The sequence below is a fragment of the Anomaloglossus baeobatrachus genome, chromosome 12 (genome assembly GCF_048569485.1).
Source record: "Anomaloglossus baeobatrachus isolate aAnoBae1 chromosome 12, aAnoBae1.hap1, whole genome shotgun sequence".
In the NCBI taxonomy this organism is placed as follows: domain Eukaryota; kingdom Metazoa; phylum Chordata; class Amphibia; order Anura; family Aromobatidae; genus Anomaloglossus; species Anomaloglossus baeobatrachus.
In genome coordinates this window covers 29865776-29881187 of record NC_134364.1, presented here as the reverse complement: position 1 = coordinate 29881187, position 15412 = coordinate 29865776, and the positions used below count along the sequence as shown (strand labels likewise).

The 15412-nt window shown below is 48.8% G+C and overlaps 1 protein-coding gene across 2 annotated transcripts; it reads left to right on the top strand.

Moving 5' to 3' along the window:
* Window positions 1-364: 364 nt before the first annotated feature.
* Window positions 365-13333, top strand: FAM177A1 (family with sequence similarity 177 member A1). 2 transcript variants are annotated; one of them, XM_075329613.1, is made up of 5 exons: window positions 365-478; window positions 1726-1902; window positions 4720-4786; window positions 7111-7208; window positions 11170-13333. In XM_075329613.1, the coding sequence occupies exons 1-5, from the start codon at window positions 464-466 to the stop codon at window positions 11365-11367; spliced, it is 555 nt and encodes a 184-aa protein (XP_075185728.1). In that variant the 5' UTR covers window positions 365-463; the 3' UTR covers window positions 11368-13333. The 2 variants fall into 2 exon arrangements, with proteins under 2 accessions (XP_075185728.1, XP_075185726.1); XM_075329611.1 differs by having other exon boundaries at window positions 4711-4786.
* The last annotated feature ends 2079 nt before the right edge of the window (window positions 13334-15412 follow it).

Genomic DNA, 15412 nt, shown 5'->3' with positions numbered 1-15412 from the left:
TGTATAAGAAACTTCGAGGCGTGGAACGCACTGAAGTACCTGGGCTATGAGAACGAGGCCTGGAAGACAAGGAAGTTGTTTCGGTGCTAGAACGAGGCGTGAAGCGCACTGAAGTGCTTGGGCTGTGAGAATGAGGCCTGGAATACACGGAAGTAGTTTAGGTAATACAACGAGGCGTGGAACGCACTGAAGTGCCTGGGCTATGAGAATGAGGCCTGGAATACACGGAAGTAGTTTAGGTAATCCAACGAGGCGTGGAACGCACTGAAGTGCCTGGGCTATGAGAATGAGGCCTGGAATACACGGAAGTAGTTTAGGTAATACAACGAGGCGTGGAACGCAAGGAAATGTTTGAACTGAGAAAACGAGGCGTGAAGCGCATACATAGACGCACCAGGGAGGCGCCGTTGCATCTCGTCGTGGTGTTGTTACCCGCGGTGGGAGCTGCAGTTTGGACCTGAATATGGCTACTGGGGAGGTGCGTGGTTTTAGAGGGAATATAGCTGTTTTTTGCTGTCACTGACTCGTCATGTTTGCTCTTACTATCTGGACTCTGTGCTGTGACTGTAGCTGATCCATACAGGACCTGCGGATCTATGTACAGCTATGTGGTGATAGTATATAGTGGTGCACCTGCTGCGCACTGTCTCACTGTCACCCCTGACAACCGCTTCAGCTCTGCTACATCTACGTCTGTAGTGATTGTTGGTGCTGTGCAGAATATGTCAGTCACAATCACCTGTAGATCCCAGCACTGTAGTTATCGCTTTCCATCCAGGGGTAGCGTGGGCCCGCGGCGCTGTCTCCGCCGCCCAGGGGTAGCGTGGGCCCGCGGCACTGTCTCCGCCGCCCAGGGGTAGCGTGGGCCCGCGGCGCTGTCTCCGCCGCCCAGGGGTAGCGTGGGCCCGCGGCGCTGTCTCCGCCGCCCAGGGGTAGCGTGGGCCCGCGGCGCTGTCTCCGCCGCCCAGGGGTAGCGTGGGCCCGCGGCGCTGTCTCCGCCGCCCAGGGGTAGCGTGGGCCCGCGGCGCTGTCTCCGCCGCCCAGGGGTAGCGTGGGCCCGCGGCGCTGTCTCCGCCGCCCAGGGGTAGCGTGGGCCCGCGGCGCTGTCTCCGCCGCCCAGGGGTAGCGTGGGCCCGCGGCGCTGTCTCCGCCGCCCAGGGGTAGCGTGGGCCCGCGGCGCTGTCTCCGCCGCCCAGGGGTAGCGTGGGCCCGCGGCGCTGTCTCCGCCGCCCAGGGGTAGCGTGGGCCCGCTGCGCTGTCTCCGCCGACCATGGATAGCGTGGGCCCGCAGTGCTATCGCCACCGCCCAGGGGTAGCGTGGGCCCGCTGCGCTGTCTCCGTCGACCATGGATAGTGTGGGCCCGCAGTGCTATTGCCGCCGCCCAGGGGTAGTGTTCGCTGCCGCTCAGGGGTAGTGTGGGCCCGCGGTGCTGCCACCCAGGGGTAGTGTGGGCCCGCAGTTCGGTCACCATCAAACAAACCATCACTGGAATGTGCAGTTCACACTGGACACATTTGTTGCTGCTTTTACCACAATGGCTTCATTGAGGTTATTGGATGATGTAATCCCGGTATTGTTCCTCTTCCGCAGTGTAACGCTCCGACTGCGGTCACAGGGGCTTTTGAGATCCGTGTTTAACAGATCGTCTCCTGTGATGACCCCGTAGTGTCGTGTGCCGTCTCATAGCATGGTGCTGCTTCAACAATGTCTTTTTGTTCACGCAGGTTGTCGTTAATGGAGACCGAGAGTTTGAAAGTGTGGAGCTCGGAGATGTACGGAAAAAGAAAAAGATTCCTCGAAGAATAATTCACTTTGCTAGTGGTGAAACCATGGAGGAGTATAGTACGGACGAGGAAGAAGAGTTGCAGGAGAAAAGAGACCTTCTACCAAGTGTTGACCCAGTAAGTGACAATGACGTCGGATCCTTGTGCTCGTTTACTAATAGTATACAAGGGGCTGCTGCTAAATCTTTGGCTTTACCCAGAAACGAGATTAGATGATGAAATTTTACATTTATTCCACATACTCTCCACTGATGTCACACACTTCTTACATCGGTATTCCAAGTTCTGGAAGCCTAGCAAAAAGAAGGGTTTCAGTTGTGCCTCAAACCAGGCATCGGTAGCAGCCATGAGGTGAGGTACCCTTGAGATGTTTCTTCAGGTTTGGAAACAGATGATGGTCAGAGAGAGCTAGATCTGGTGAATAAGGTGGGTGATGAACCAGCTGGAAGCCAAGCTCTGCCAGTTTTGCTGTGGTCGCTTGTGCAGTGTGAGCGGAGGCGTTGTTTTGCAGGAACAAGATTCCTTTGGACAGCTTGCCGCACCTTTTGGCCTTCAGAGGTGCCTTCAATTGGTCCAAAGTTCAATGTCATACCTTGCATTGATGGTGGAACCCTTTTGAAGGTAGTCCACTAGCAGCACACCCTCCTTATCCCAGAACACAGACGCCATCACCTTAGTGGCTGATTTTGCACCCTGAACTTTTTTGGATGAGGAGAACCCCTGTACCTCCATTCTTCTGACTTGTTTTCAGGGTCATACAAATAAATCCAGGTCTCATCCATAGTGACCAGTCCATCCAGTTTGGAAACGCTGACAAATGGACTGGGAAGTTGTCACTCGCTGCTTCTCTGATCTGTTGTCAGACATTTGCGGACCCTCTTTGCAAAAGCTTCCTCATGTCCAATTGTTCATGGATAATGACACAAACGCGTTCACGGGAAATCCCCATGATGTCTGCTATTGCTTTAGCTGAAATTCGTGGATTCTCCAGTATGAGGTTGTGCGCAGCATCGACGATCTCCAGAACAACAACCACTCTCGGTCGTCCAGGACGTTCCTCGTCATTGGGGCTGAAGTCACCCGTTCTAAATTTGGCAACCCAGTTCTTAACTGTGGAATATGAAGGGCATTGATCCCCCAATGTCTGCGACAGATCACCATGAATGTCCTTTGCGGACTTTCCTTGCAGAAACAAGAATTTTAACCCTCCTCTGCTCTCAGTTGCTGTGAATATCGCATTAGACTCCGCCATTTTGTTTTCCCGCGTGCGTAGAACACTGTTGCCATAAGCAACAAACACAAAATTTTGAAAACATATATTAGACACATAAGGCTTTCATGTGATGTAACATTCGTTACCATAGAAACAGAAAAAAATCACAAAGCTAAAGACTTATCAGCAGCCCCTCGTAGATGCTCATATTATTCAGGGCCTTATTACCAGGGTGGCCACCAATTACAGGAACAGAGCAGAGAGCCGGTTACTTATATGTTCATATTCCACTATAGTCTAAACAAAACACCATGGCCCCCGATTATGAAGGGGCTTTCAAGCTGTTTCTGGCTTAAAACCCCTTCATTTGTTACAAAAATGCTGCACTGTTTGCCATTTATGATGCCAGCTCTGCCAAAGTGGCCAGAGTATGAACAGGTCATGGTGAAGTTCTAACAAATATTTCCGCTACGTTAGAGGCGTGTCACCAGAAGTGTACTCCAGTCCCTGACTAGAGTAGCATTTCTGGCTGGGGTGCCCTGCAGCTGTAGGATGCGCTGAATTATGCACCCTGCGCCCATTAGGGGGGCATCTTATTCCAGCGGTCTCGAGCCTTTAAGACTGACCTGCACATCCATAATGGGAACCATGGGCAGCATTAATTTAGAGCCTGGCAGCACAAATTGGAGCAAGGGGTCTGTGGCGTTTCAGAAGAAATAGTCCAGCTCCTTCTTCAGCCGACTCTTTCCAGCGTGAAGCGATTGACCGGTCTATTGCGATGACTTTTAGCAGAGCTGGGAGAATCTGGCCAGGGCGGAGCGGCGCGGGATTAGTCTCGTCTCCAGCTCTGTTCCTCGGCCAGATCTTTAAGGTATATGTTCTCTTAAATGACGGAGCGCTTCAGAGGATTATATACTGTCCTACAATTCTGCAGTCAGGATCTGGCTCCTGCTGCCCGCGGTTTGGGCACCATGAATCAGGCGACAGGTTCCCTTTAATGAATTTGTCCCATAGTCTTTATAATAGTTGTGCACGTTCAGCTTCTTCTCTGCAAAATCATTCAAAGCTTAGAAGATGGGACGGGCTTGTGTCTTCAGTTCTCTGCCCTCCTTGTTAGGCTAGGTTCATATTTCTGTTGTTTTAAATCCGTCAGGTCCGTCAGTGACGGATCAGTTGTTTTTTAGATGTCAACCGATGCAACGGATGTGTTTTACACAGGAATCCTGTGAAAAACTGATCCGTCGCGTCCTTTACATCCGCTGTGCGTCCGTTTTTTGACGGATCAGTCATGATCCGTTTGTGTTTGGGACAGCCCAGTGGGTGTGCCAAACATGACGGAATCCAGCGCTGGATTCCGTTGTAAGACGGATTACGACGGAATCCAGCACCATAGACAAACGTTACAAGCTTGTCAGATTCCTGCGCGGTGCGTTAATTTTGACAGCCCGAAAAACGTTACATTCTGCGTTTCTCCAGCTAAGCGGTCAGTCCAAAAACGACTGACCGCGGCGCAGCGGATGCAATGCAAGGTCATCAGTCGCAATGCGCCACTAATACAAGTCTATAGGACACAACGGAATCCGCTAAACGGATTCCTTTGTTTACCATAGCTGCAGATTGTGACTGATACAATTTAACGGAAATGTGAACCTAGCCTTAGTGGATTATATAAATCGCTGTTGAACCCACAACCTTCTATTTTCTTTCTATGGTTCTTGCAGGCAAAGTTAACATGGGGACCATATCTCTGGTTCTATATGCTGAGAGTTGCCACCTCCACACTTTCAGGTATGTCACCCATTCACCAGTACACACTGGATTATAGAAAGTATTCCTCCTCAAAGCTAATGTGCCCCTCCTGAGGGGTGGTTACTACTAATAGGTAACTTTAGCGCAGCAGTTTTAGTAGTCACACTCGCTTGTAGCGCCATCACAGCTCCACTCGAGGGTAGAGGCACTTTAAATCTAAGGCCCCTTTCACATTGCACTTTTACTTACGTTCAGTGGTCCCGTCGGGGCATTCGTCCGAACCGCCCCTCCCCCACCCCGCAAAACGTGTTTCAGACGCATGCGCTGACAGGGCCATTGACTGTAATGGAGCAGACACTCGACGCGCTGGGCACTACGCGCTGGGCACTCGACGCGCTGGGCTCTCGACGCGCTGGGCACTCGACGCGCTGGGCTCTCGACGCGCTGGGCTCTCGACGCGCTGGGCTCTCGACGCGCTGGGCTCTCGACGCGCTGGGCTCTCGACGCGCTGGGCTCTCGACGCGCTGGGCTCTCGACGCGCTGGGCTCTCGACGCGCTGGGCTCTCGACGCGCTGGAGATTCGACGCGCTGGAGATTCGACGCGCTGGAGATTCGACGCGCTGGAGATTCGACGCGCTGGAGACTCGACGCGCTGGGCTCTCGACGCGCTGGGCTCTCGACGCGCTGGAGATTCGACGCGCTGGGCTCTCGACGCGCTGGGCTCTCGACGCGCTGGGCTCTCGACGCGCTGGGCTCTCGACGCGCTGGGCTCTCGACGCGCTGGGCTCTCGACGCGCTGGAGATTCGACGCGCTGGGCTCTCGACGCGCTGGGCTCTCGACGCGCTGGAGACTCGACGCGCTGGAGACTCGACGCGCTGGAGACTCGACGCGCTGGAGACTCGACGCGCTGGAGACTCGACGCGCTGGAGACTCGACGCGCTGGAGACTCGACGCGCTACTCGGCAGCATGTGCTTTCGAATGACTATAAGTTCTCACCCGGAAGCAAGTCTTATTCCTATACCAAAAGCTCAGCACAGGGCAGTCCATACCCATGAGGGATTTATCGGCTGACCATGAGTGAATATACATCCATTAGACACCCAATAATGAACTTATTGCGGTATTCTGGACACACACCGCACAGTCTGAGGAGCGTGTCTGTATGTTTGTGTCCTGTACTACAGCTCAGTCCCTTTTGTTCTTCGCCTTCATTCTTTAATCATACAATCGGTGTTTGATAGTAGGGGTCCAGCCCTCAGGACCCCTCCTAATCAATCCTATTGTAAGCGTAGGATATTAAAGGGACTCTGTCAGCACAGAATGACTGTACAAACCAAGCACAGGCGCTTGGTGTATCATGGCAAGGCTAATCGTTAAAATGCAACTCCCCCCGTTCTTGTTTTTCATATATTTCCACCTCCCTCTTCTTTGATTGATGGATCCATCTTTATAAGGGTAGGGTGGAGATAGATGGGAAAACAAGCAGGTGGGAAGGAGTATATAAATGATTAGCTCTGCCGTGATGCACCAAGCGCTTGTGCTTGGTTTGTACAGTCATTCTGTGCTGACAGAGGCCCTGTAAGTGTCACTCCCGCTGCTCCTGTTACTTCTCATGTTTCCGGCACATTCGCAGCATTCACGTCTGTAGAGACACACCTTACAGAGAAATGCCGAGAGGAGCCCATTGTTTTAATCTTTAATTTCTTCCTGTGCTTTGTGCATGACCCGTGTGCAGGGCAACCTGACGAGCGCTGGCCACTCCTACAAAGTGTACAACGGGCACGGATGTCACCTTGGGATTTATAGGCGCAGAGTCGTGGTTGGAGCCATTGATTCACTGTAGCCGCGATTTTCACTGCTCATTTATCCATGGGGTGGGATAACCATTATCATCTGATGGGGTATCCCACTGTCATGGCCCCCCGCTGTAGTCATCCTTCCCCCGGTGTTACACATGACCGCATCGCCATACAGTAATACATTACAGAGGTGGATATAGATTCACAAATCTGATCACAATCATACGTCCTCTGATGGTCTCCCCTGCCCCAAAAGGGAGTATAAAAAGGGTCATAAGTACGATAATGGATGTCCTATCTGCAAAAGAAATAAGAGGATAGAACCTGCACGTCAGACTGGGACGTGTGAACGGAGCCTTAAAGGGGCAGTTCTCTCTCCTTAGGATAAGTTTCCATCTTCTTCCAACCCCTTTAAGGCTTTCCATGTACATTTTGGAGGTGACCCCTGCCCTGCGTTATGTTCATGTCGAGCCATAGGGTAAGACTTGCTGCTGTAATACTGACTTTTTGGGTTTATTTTTTTTTTTTTTTCCCATTCTTAAATATAATTGTATTCTCTCAGTTTGCGACTTTCTAGGAGAAAAAATAGCATCGGTTTTGGGTGTTAGTACACCGAAGTACCAGTATGCGATTGACGAATATTACAGAATGCAGAAGGAGGTAAGTGCTGGGCGTCTCCTCCGCTCAGAGCCATCATTTCTTCTGGGTATAGATTATTATTATAGCGCCATCAATTCCATGGCGCTTTACATGTGAAAGGGGTATACATAATAGGGACAAGTACAATAATCATAAACCATACATGGCACAGACTGGTACAGGAGGAGAGAGGTCCCTGCCCGCGAGGGCTCACAGTCTACAAGGGATAGGTGAGGATACAGGAGGAGAGAGGTCCCTGCCCGCGAGGGCTCACAGTCTACAAGGGATAGGTGAGGATACAGGAGGAGAGAGGTCCCTGCCCGCGAGGGCTCACAGTCTACAAGGGATAGGTGAGGATACAGGAGGAGAGAGGTCGCTGCCCGCGAGGGCTCACAGTCTACAAGGGATAGGTGAGGATACAGGAGGAGAGAGGTCCCTGCCCGCGAGGGCTCACAGTCTACAAGGGATAGGTGAGGATACAGGAGGAGAGAGGTCCCTGCCCGCGAGGGCTCACAGTCTACAAGGGATAGGTGAGGATACAGTAGGTGAGGGTAGAGCTGATTGTGCGGCGCTGTATCAGACTGAGGGTTACGGCAGGTTGTAGGCTTGTCGGAAGAGGTGGGTCTTCAGGTTCCTTTTGAAGCTTGTCAAGGTAGGCGAGAGTCTGATGTGTTGTGGTAGAGCATTCCAGAGTATGGGGGAGGCGCGGGAGAAATCTTGGATGCGATTGTGGGAAGAGGAGATGAGAGGGGAGTAGAGAAGGAGATCTTGTGAGGGGATGGGAACAGAACATGAGCGCATACTGTCACCTGCTGTCTATTACTGTCCATAAACACATCGTGACTCCTGGAATATGTAAAGCCAATCACCCCGCCCTAGATGGCCACTGTACAGGTAACGTGATAAATCGTGTCACCCTCAGGCTGTGAATTTAAAGTTGGTCATAGATATAAAAATTAGTGACCCGGTCGAGAGAAAATGAAGAATCATGATTGAATCTTGTAATGTGAATTATTAATGATTGTAGCAATTAGTTAGTGATCATAGCAGGAAACACAAATGCAGACATTCATATTAATTTTTTTTTTTTCCATTTGGCATTTTTATATAAAAAGCCAAATACAGCTGTACTTAGCAGTGCCACTCCCATAATAATAATTGTATTAATTTATATAGCGCTATTAATTCCACAGCGCTTTCAATACATTAGCAACACTGTCCCCATTGGGGCTCACAATCTAGAGTCCCTATCAGTATGTTTTTGGAGTGTGGGAGGAAACCGGAGTACCCGGAGGAAACCCACGCAAACACGGGGAGAACATACAAACTCCTTGCAGATGGTGTCCTTGGTGGGATTCAAACCCAGGACCCCAGCGCTGCAAGACTGCAGTGCTAACCACTGAGTCGCCACAAGACTGCAGTGCTAACCACTGAGTCGCCGCAAGACTGCAGTGCTAACCACTGAGTCGCCGCAAGACTGCAGTGCTAACCACTGAGCCGCCGCAAGACTGCAGTGCTAACCACTGAGCCGCCGCAAGACTGCAGTGCTAACCACTGAGCCGCCGCAAGACTGCAGTGCTAACCACTGAGCCGCCGCAAGACTGCAGTGCTAACCACTGAGCCGCCGCAAGACTGCAGTGCTAACCACTGAGCCGCCGCAAGACTGCAGTGCTAACCACTGAGCCGCCGCAAGACTGCAGTGCTAACCACTGAGCCGCCGCAAGACTGCAGTGCTAACCACTGAGCCGCCAAAAGACTGCAGTGCTAACCACTGAGCCACCGTGCTGCTTTTCTTTGCTGCAGCACCCTTAATATTGCATCTGCATGTGACCGCCGGGTCGAGGGTGTGGCGGCCGCCGGGCCGAGGGTGTGGCTGTTCACATCATGTTTTAGTCACACGTTCATGGCTCCATCTGAAGTCCTGAAAAAATGGATTTCGTTTTTTTGACGCATCCATTGACTTTCATGAAGCAGATGGAGTCACTCTGTGCTCAGTTTCATCTCATTTTCGGCAGCATCCGCCTTTTTTGGGTGAGAACAAAAATGCAATCCACCATAAAGTTTTGTTTGTTTTTTTTTTTTTTGGTGGGGGTGCCTGCCTGAAAAAGGCGGACGTTGCCAAAAATGAGGTTAGGCACAGCAGAGCGACTCCATCTGCTTCACTAAAGTCAATGACCCAGTTGGCAGATCTGGACGAATACTATTTTTCAGGGTTCAGACAGAAACCCCGAAGGATCCACTGACATTTGCCAAAATGTGATGTAAGAAATCAGAACAAGAACACGAATAATTGAATTAGAAAGGAAAAAAAGAACATCTAATGTGTATGAAATAATAATCATAGGCACATGCCGTGAAAATAGTCTGCAGGGTTCAGGGAGCTGGGAAAATAGGTAATTTGCGAGAAATTAACTGAAATTTCCTAAATTTGTTTTAAAATTGGATTAAAAGGTATCACAATTATTTGTCACTTATAGATTGTATTAAGCACAGCCCGAAAAATAAATCACGTGGGCCTTAGGGAAAGTTCGAAATGTTTAAAATGTAAGATATATTGGCCTGCTTGAAATTAAAGAGGTTGTCCACTACTTTACCACTTATGGCTTTTAAGTCATCAATGTCTGATTTGCCAGGGTCCGACACCCCGCACCCCTGCCGATCATCTGGACCCGATGCTCGGTTCTGGAGCTGCCCCGTCTTCTGATAGCGACCGGGTACTGCACATCCACCACCTATTGCTTTGTATGAGAGGCAGATGTGCAGTACCTGGCCGCTATCAGTTGACGTGGCACTTCCAGAACTGAGCATCTCGGGAACATAGAGCAGCTGGTCGGCTGGGGTGCCAGGTATCATAAACTAGCTGATCAGACATTGATGACCTATCCAAAGGATAGGCCATCATTGTTAAAGTAGTGGACAACTCCTTTAAGTTCAGTAGTTTGACGACAATGAGGGACATTTAGGGAGAAACTGAGTCATCCATTTGTACATTGAGGAATCCTATATACAGTATTTTTTGGGGTTTTTTTTTAAGACGCATCGGATTATAAGACGCACCCCAAATTTGGAGAAAAAAAAAAATGGGGTCTGTTTTATAATCTGGTGGTGTCTTACCAGGGAGAGGGGGCAGCAGCGGAGCGGGGTGATGCAGCCCAGATACTCACTGCAGTCTCTGCTCTGTGCGGGAGCCGGTGCCGCCGCTCTGTGCGGGGGCCGGTGCCGCCGCTCTGTGCGGGGGCCGGTGCCGCCGCTCTGTGCGGGGCCATTCTGAAGATGTCTACAGTGAGGACTTTAAATAATGGCGGTCATAGTCGGCGCGTGCGCAGATGACAGCTTGAGCTGAGAGCTCCGTCTGCGCAGGCGCTGACTCTAGCCGCCATTATTTGAATCCCTGACCGCCGATATCGTCAGAATGACCGCCCGCCGGCCGAGCAGCACATAGCAGCCGCGCACAGAAGAGAGCTGAACAGAGTGGAGCCGATGCACACAACAGTGCCGTACTGACGTGCGCCAGCAGCACCCGGTAAGCTACATTCGATTTTAAGACACACCCCTCATTTTCCTCCCAAATTTTGGGGAGGAAAAGTGCGTCTTATAATCCGAAAAATACGGTAATTCAATATTACACCTCTCCATCTCACCTGTTCCTTTTTGGAGATCACAAATTAGCGGGATTAACTTGGGGAGTCACATAAAATAGTATCTAGGGTGGACCCCTGCACCAAAGCTCACTGTATTAGGAGGCAAAACAGTCAGAAGAGCAGGACTGGTCAGAGCTTCTCCAAAATAGCGGGATCTATAGGGTGATCGGAGAATGCGGCAGTTGGTACCTGCCTAATGTCTTCTAAGGAAGGACGACTAATAAACCATGCAGGGCAGATTGATATATGGACATGCACTGAATAGTAAAATAAACTTTATGCAAAGAATAAAAGAATTCGCCTTACTGTTTAATACCAAAATTAATTGCTATGGTTTGTAGGTTGAAGAGGAGGAAGAAGAGAATGAGATGTCGGAGCAGGCGGAGAAGCAGTACCAGGAGCAGCAGGGGCAGGAGACCAGCCCTCAGTCAGAGCAGCCGGAAGCCGCCAGCTCCTTTGTAAATATCAGTTTTGTAATGGAAGGAGATGACTCTGTAAACTTGGCCCAGAAGCAGGAACTATCCGCTGTCCCGACTTAGGAGCATGAGATTGGATGTCTTGGGGAAAAGCAACACCTGCCAAAATCAAAACTGTGCCTTTCTATGTTACTTCAGTCCCAAACGTCTGGTAAATCATAGCCCTCAGCCTCCCGGAGCCGTCACATTCGCAGGGTTGTTGCTTCTTGCTTACTATTATTGAAATATTTCAAGGGACCACACAAGTTGTCGGGGCTCGTCAGCCATTTGTGAAATTTTAGTGTACTCATTGTTACGGTGTTATATATTTAACATCCAATTAAACACGTGTATATGTCTTCATGTGACTTCCTCATGACCCACTGTAAGTGTTCACCATTAAATATGTTTGGTTTGTTTTTAAAAAATTCTAAATTCTGAACAGATTACTTTCATTTGTAAAAGCTGGAGTTTTATTTTTCTGATGCAGAGCACCAAATCCCTATGTGCTTAACATTCTGGCTTCCTGCAGCCACCACTAGAGGGAGCTTTCTTCATGCGATTTACACATTTAGTTTAATAACACCGGATGCAGTAGCTCCCTCTAGTGGTGGCTGCTGGATGACAAACTAACACAACAAATTTGTAGCCATGAAGCAAAAATTGGAGCTCTGACCATCCTAACACTGTATTACAAAACTAATCAGAACAGAATTTTAGACTTCATAACAATATGGGGGTAGAGTGGTCATTTAAAGGGGTTATCTGGTGGGACGTTGCCTATCTTTTGCTATAGGGCTAAGAACTTAAAAGTAGGTAGATGCTATTTACCTGCCTGTTGTGCCCGGCACCAGCTCTTAGTGGTCATGGACCACTCCTGCCGGCAACTCTGCAGCTTCCTTGAGGTGAGATCACAAAAAAGAGCAGCAGATTATACTCTTCCACTCCGCTCTGCTCTTTTGATGGAGCATCACTCCCAATGTCATGCTGATTGAGAGATCCCCACTGTCTTAGTGCGGGGATCCAGCTGTCAATCAGCATGATGTTAGCAGTCCTGTGGATTGACAGTCAGATCTCCACTGTCTTAGTGCGGGGATCCAGCTGTCAATCAGCATGATGTTCGCAGTCATGGCCTGTCAACAGAATAGAGCTGAACAGGAAAGGTTGCTCTGTTACGTGACCTCAAATGAAGCAGCAGAATTACCGGCAGGAGTGGTCTGTGACCACTGAGAGCCTGCAGAGGTCGACGCTGGGCAGAACAGGCAGGTAATTAGCATCTACCAGCCCGTACGTTCTGAGCCCAATAGCAACAAATTAGCCAAGTCTCGGATAACCCCTTTAACTTTAATCTTTTAAAAATTGCTTCATAACTGCTCCTTAATGCTTTCTATACATTCACCACTAATGTCATTTTTATGTATTTCTAATATATACATATTAGATCAACAATAAATGAAAGGAAACATAGCTCCCTAAAAAAAAGAAATATATATATATATTTATATTTATTTTTTTAGGGCGCTACGTTTCCTTTCATTTATTGGTGATCTAAAATAAATATATACCGTAATATATATAACATTTATTTTAGGTTGTTTTTTTTGTTTGTTTTTTTTCTTCCCCCTCTCATCTCTGTTGTTCAGTCCTGGTTTTTGTCTCCAACAGAGTAACATTAATAGTACCCAGAGATATACAGCGGATTAATGGAGCGGTGGCCAGAGTGGGATCGGGTGTAATGTCTTTTAGTGAAGTAGTAGGCCATACCCAAACCTTACATGGCAGTTACAGTCTGGTTCTGGCCTTCGGGTTTAGCAACCCACGCTTGTAATATTGTGGGTAGATAGGACACCGCTGCCACAGCATTTGTTAGTGTTCGCCTATCCTAAACCATAGGTTGGCCATTGCGATGGGACAAAAAAAAAAAAAATCAGACCCAAATAATTCAGGTATGCCATGCAAAGGATGAAATATTCAGCAAATCAGCACCTTAAAGGGAACCTGTCACCAGAATTTTCGCTATTAAACTAAAAGAATCCCTTCTGCGGCTCCTGGGCTGCATTCTAGAAAGGTTCATCTTGCTACTGGCCCCCCTTTCAGACCTAAATAACAACTTTATAAAATATTACCTTTTGCTATGGTAATGAGGTTTGCAGGCCCGGTGGACGGGTTGTATTTCGTCCGTTATCCCCCTCCTGCCGCTGTTCTCCGTCCCCCAGTGTTTACATAGATGAGGCTGCCTCCCTCATGTTCCGCAGTGCTCCTGAAGTCTCGCGCATGCGCAGTGGCACTATTGCGGGACTGAGCACTGTTTTCAAATCGCAAGCGCCGGTGATGTTATTGCGCAGGCGCGATATTATGGGCGAATACTTGGATGATGCTGGTGATGAATGTGAATGTCATCACCAGCGTTATCCAAGTACCCGCCCATAATCTCGCTCCTGCGCAATAACATCTCCGGCGCTCGCGATTTGAAAACAATGCTCAGTCCCGCAATAGTGCCACTGCGCATGCGCAAGACTTCAGGAGCACTGCGGAACATGAGGGAGGCAGCCTCATCTATGTAAACACTGGGGGGCGGCGGACAGCGGCAGGAGGGGGGATAACGGACGAAATAAAGCCCGCCCCCGGGGCCAGCAAACCTCATTACCATAGCAAAAGGTAATATTTTATAAAGTTATTAAGGTGTGAAAGGGGGGCCGGTAGCAAGATGAACCTTTCTAGAATGCAGCCCAGGAGCTGCAGAAAGGGATTCTTTTAGTTTAATAGCAAATTCTGGTGACCGGTTCCCTCTAACAGCAACACAATGTGCAGTGGTAAACCCTGCTGGGGATTTTGCTGCAGAAATTCCACCGCAGCACCTGTTCTCAGCAAATTATGTGCGTTTATGGCACAGTTTTATATTAGTCTACTGGGCACTTCTAGTTCTATTAAAGGGTTACTCCCCCCCCCAACCCCCCCCCCCCAAATAGTTTTATTCCCTATCCATAGGATAGAGGAGTGGAGAGTCTCAGTGGCCAAAACCCCCAGCTAACCCAAGAATGTGGCTCTGCAGCTCCATTTTGAATGTAGCCAAGTTGTGCATGCTCGACCACTGCTGCACTCATGGTCTATGGGACTGCTGGAAACTACAGTGCACTTGGCTATTTTAAGAAGTCCCATTGACAATGGCTGGAGTTAATGCTGAGCATGCACAGCTCGGCTCGATCCATAATGGTGCTGCAGAACTCAGTTCCTCGGATCGCTGGGACTCCCCAGATGGAGGATGATTTATTAAAACAAGGAAAGATGACAGGATATTGGACGAAACAAGATCCCATAAATGAATGGCCAATGGCACGGCACACTAACGTAAGATTTTCAGCAAATAACACCAAAATTTGGGCTTCGCCAACAACAAACAGGTCTTTGAAAACCTTACATTATATAATAGGATGTTGGCAAAAACTATAACATAATATCAAAACTGCTTTTTAAGGTAAAATTTTCATAGCTGGCATGTGGCTGGACTTTACTTTTGTCAATTGTGAACAATGCAGTGTGACATTAGACTCGGTCGTCTACATTTTATATGTATTTATTTATTGCATCGATTAATAAATTGGATGCTGCGACATCCTATGAAGCCTGCGGACGTCTGTGCTTAGTGGATTCAGGTGGCTGTATCTACCTGCTGTAAATAAAAGTTATGATGCAGTTTGAAAAGATGTCATTTGAGTTTGGGACTTTTTTTTTTTTTTTTTTATATATATAGACCTTTCAATGGCCATCAAGCTCTAGATTATGGCCACATTTATGTTCTGTTTGAGTGGGGAAAAAAAGACTCTGAAACAAACTTTTCATTAAACCTTTTGACCTATCAGTAGATTATCTCCATAGGTGTGCAGGTGCGGAGAGACTCGCCGATCTATAAAAGAAGATTTTGGGTACTCACCATAAAAATCTATTTCTTGGAGACTTCATTGGGTGACAAAGGAAACCATGGGTGTATGCTGCCGCCACTAGGAGGCTGAGACTAGACAAGAAAGTCAGCTCCTTCCTAGCAGTATAAACCCACCAACTGGCACAAAGTTAAATTAATTTTATGAGAAAACAATAGAAGAAGAAACAGTAAGACCAGAGCATAGCTTAA

Bases quoted from the DNA above. Each gene is read 5' to 3' on its own strand.
- FAM177A1 (XM_075329611.1), top strand. The intron at 1,903-4,710 runs GTAAGTGACAAT...TTCTTTCTATGG, and splicing joins TTCTACCAAGTGTTGACCCA to TTCTTGCAGGCAAAGTTAAC. The intron at 4,787-7,110 runs GTATGTCACCCA...GTATTCTCTCAG, and splicing joins TGCCACCTCCACACTTTCAG to TTTGCGACTTTCTAGGAGAA.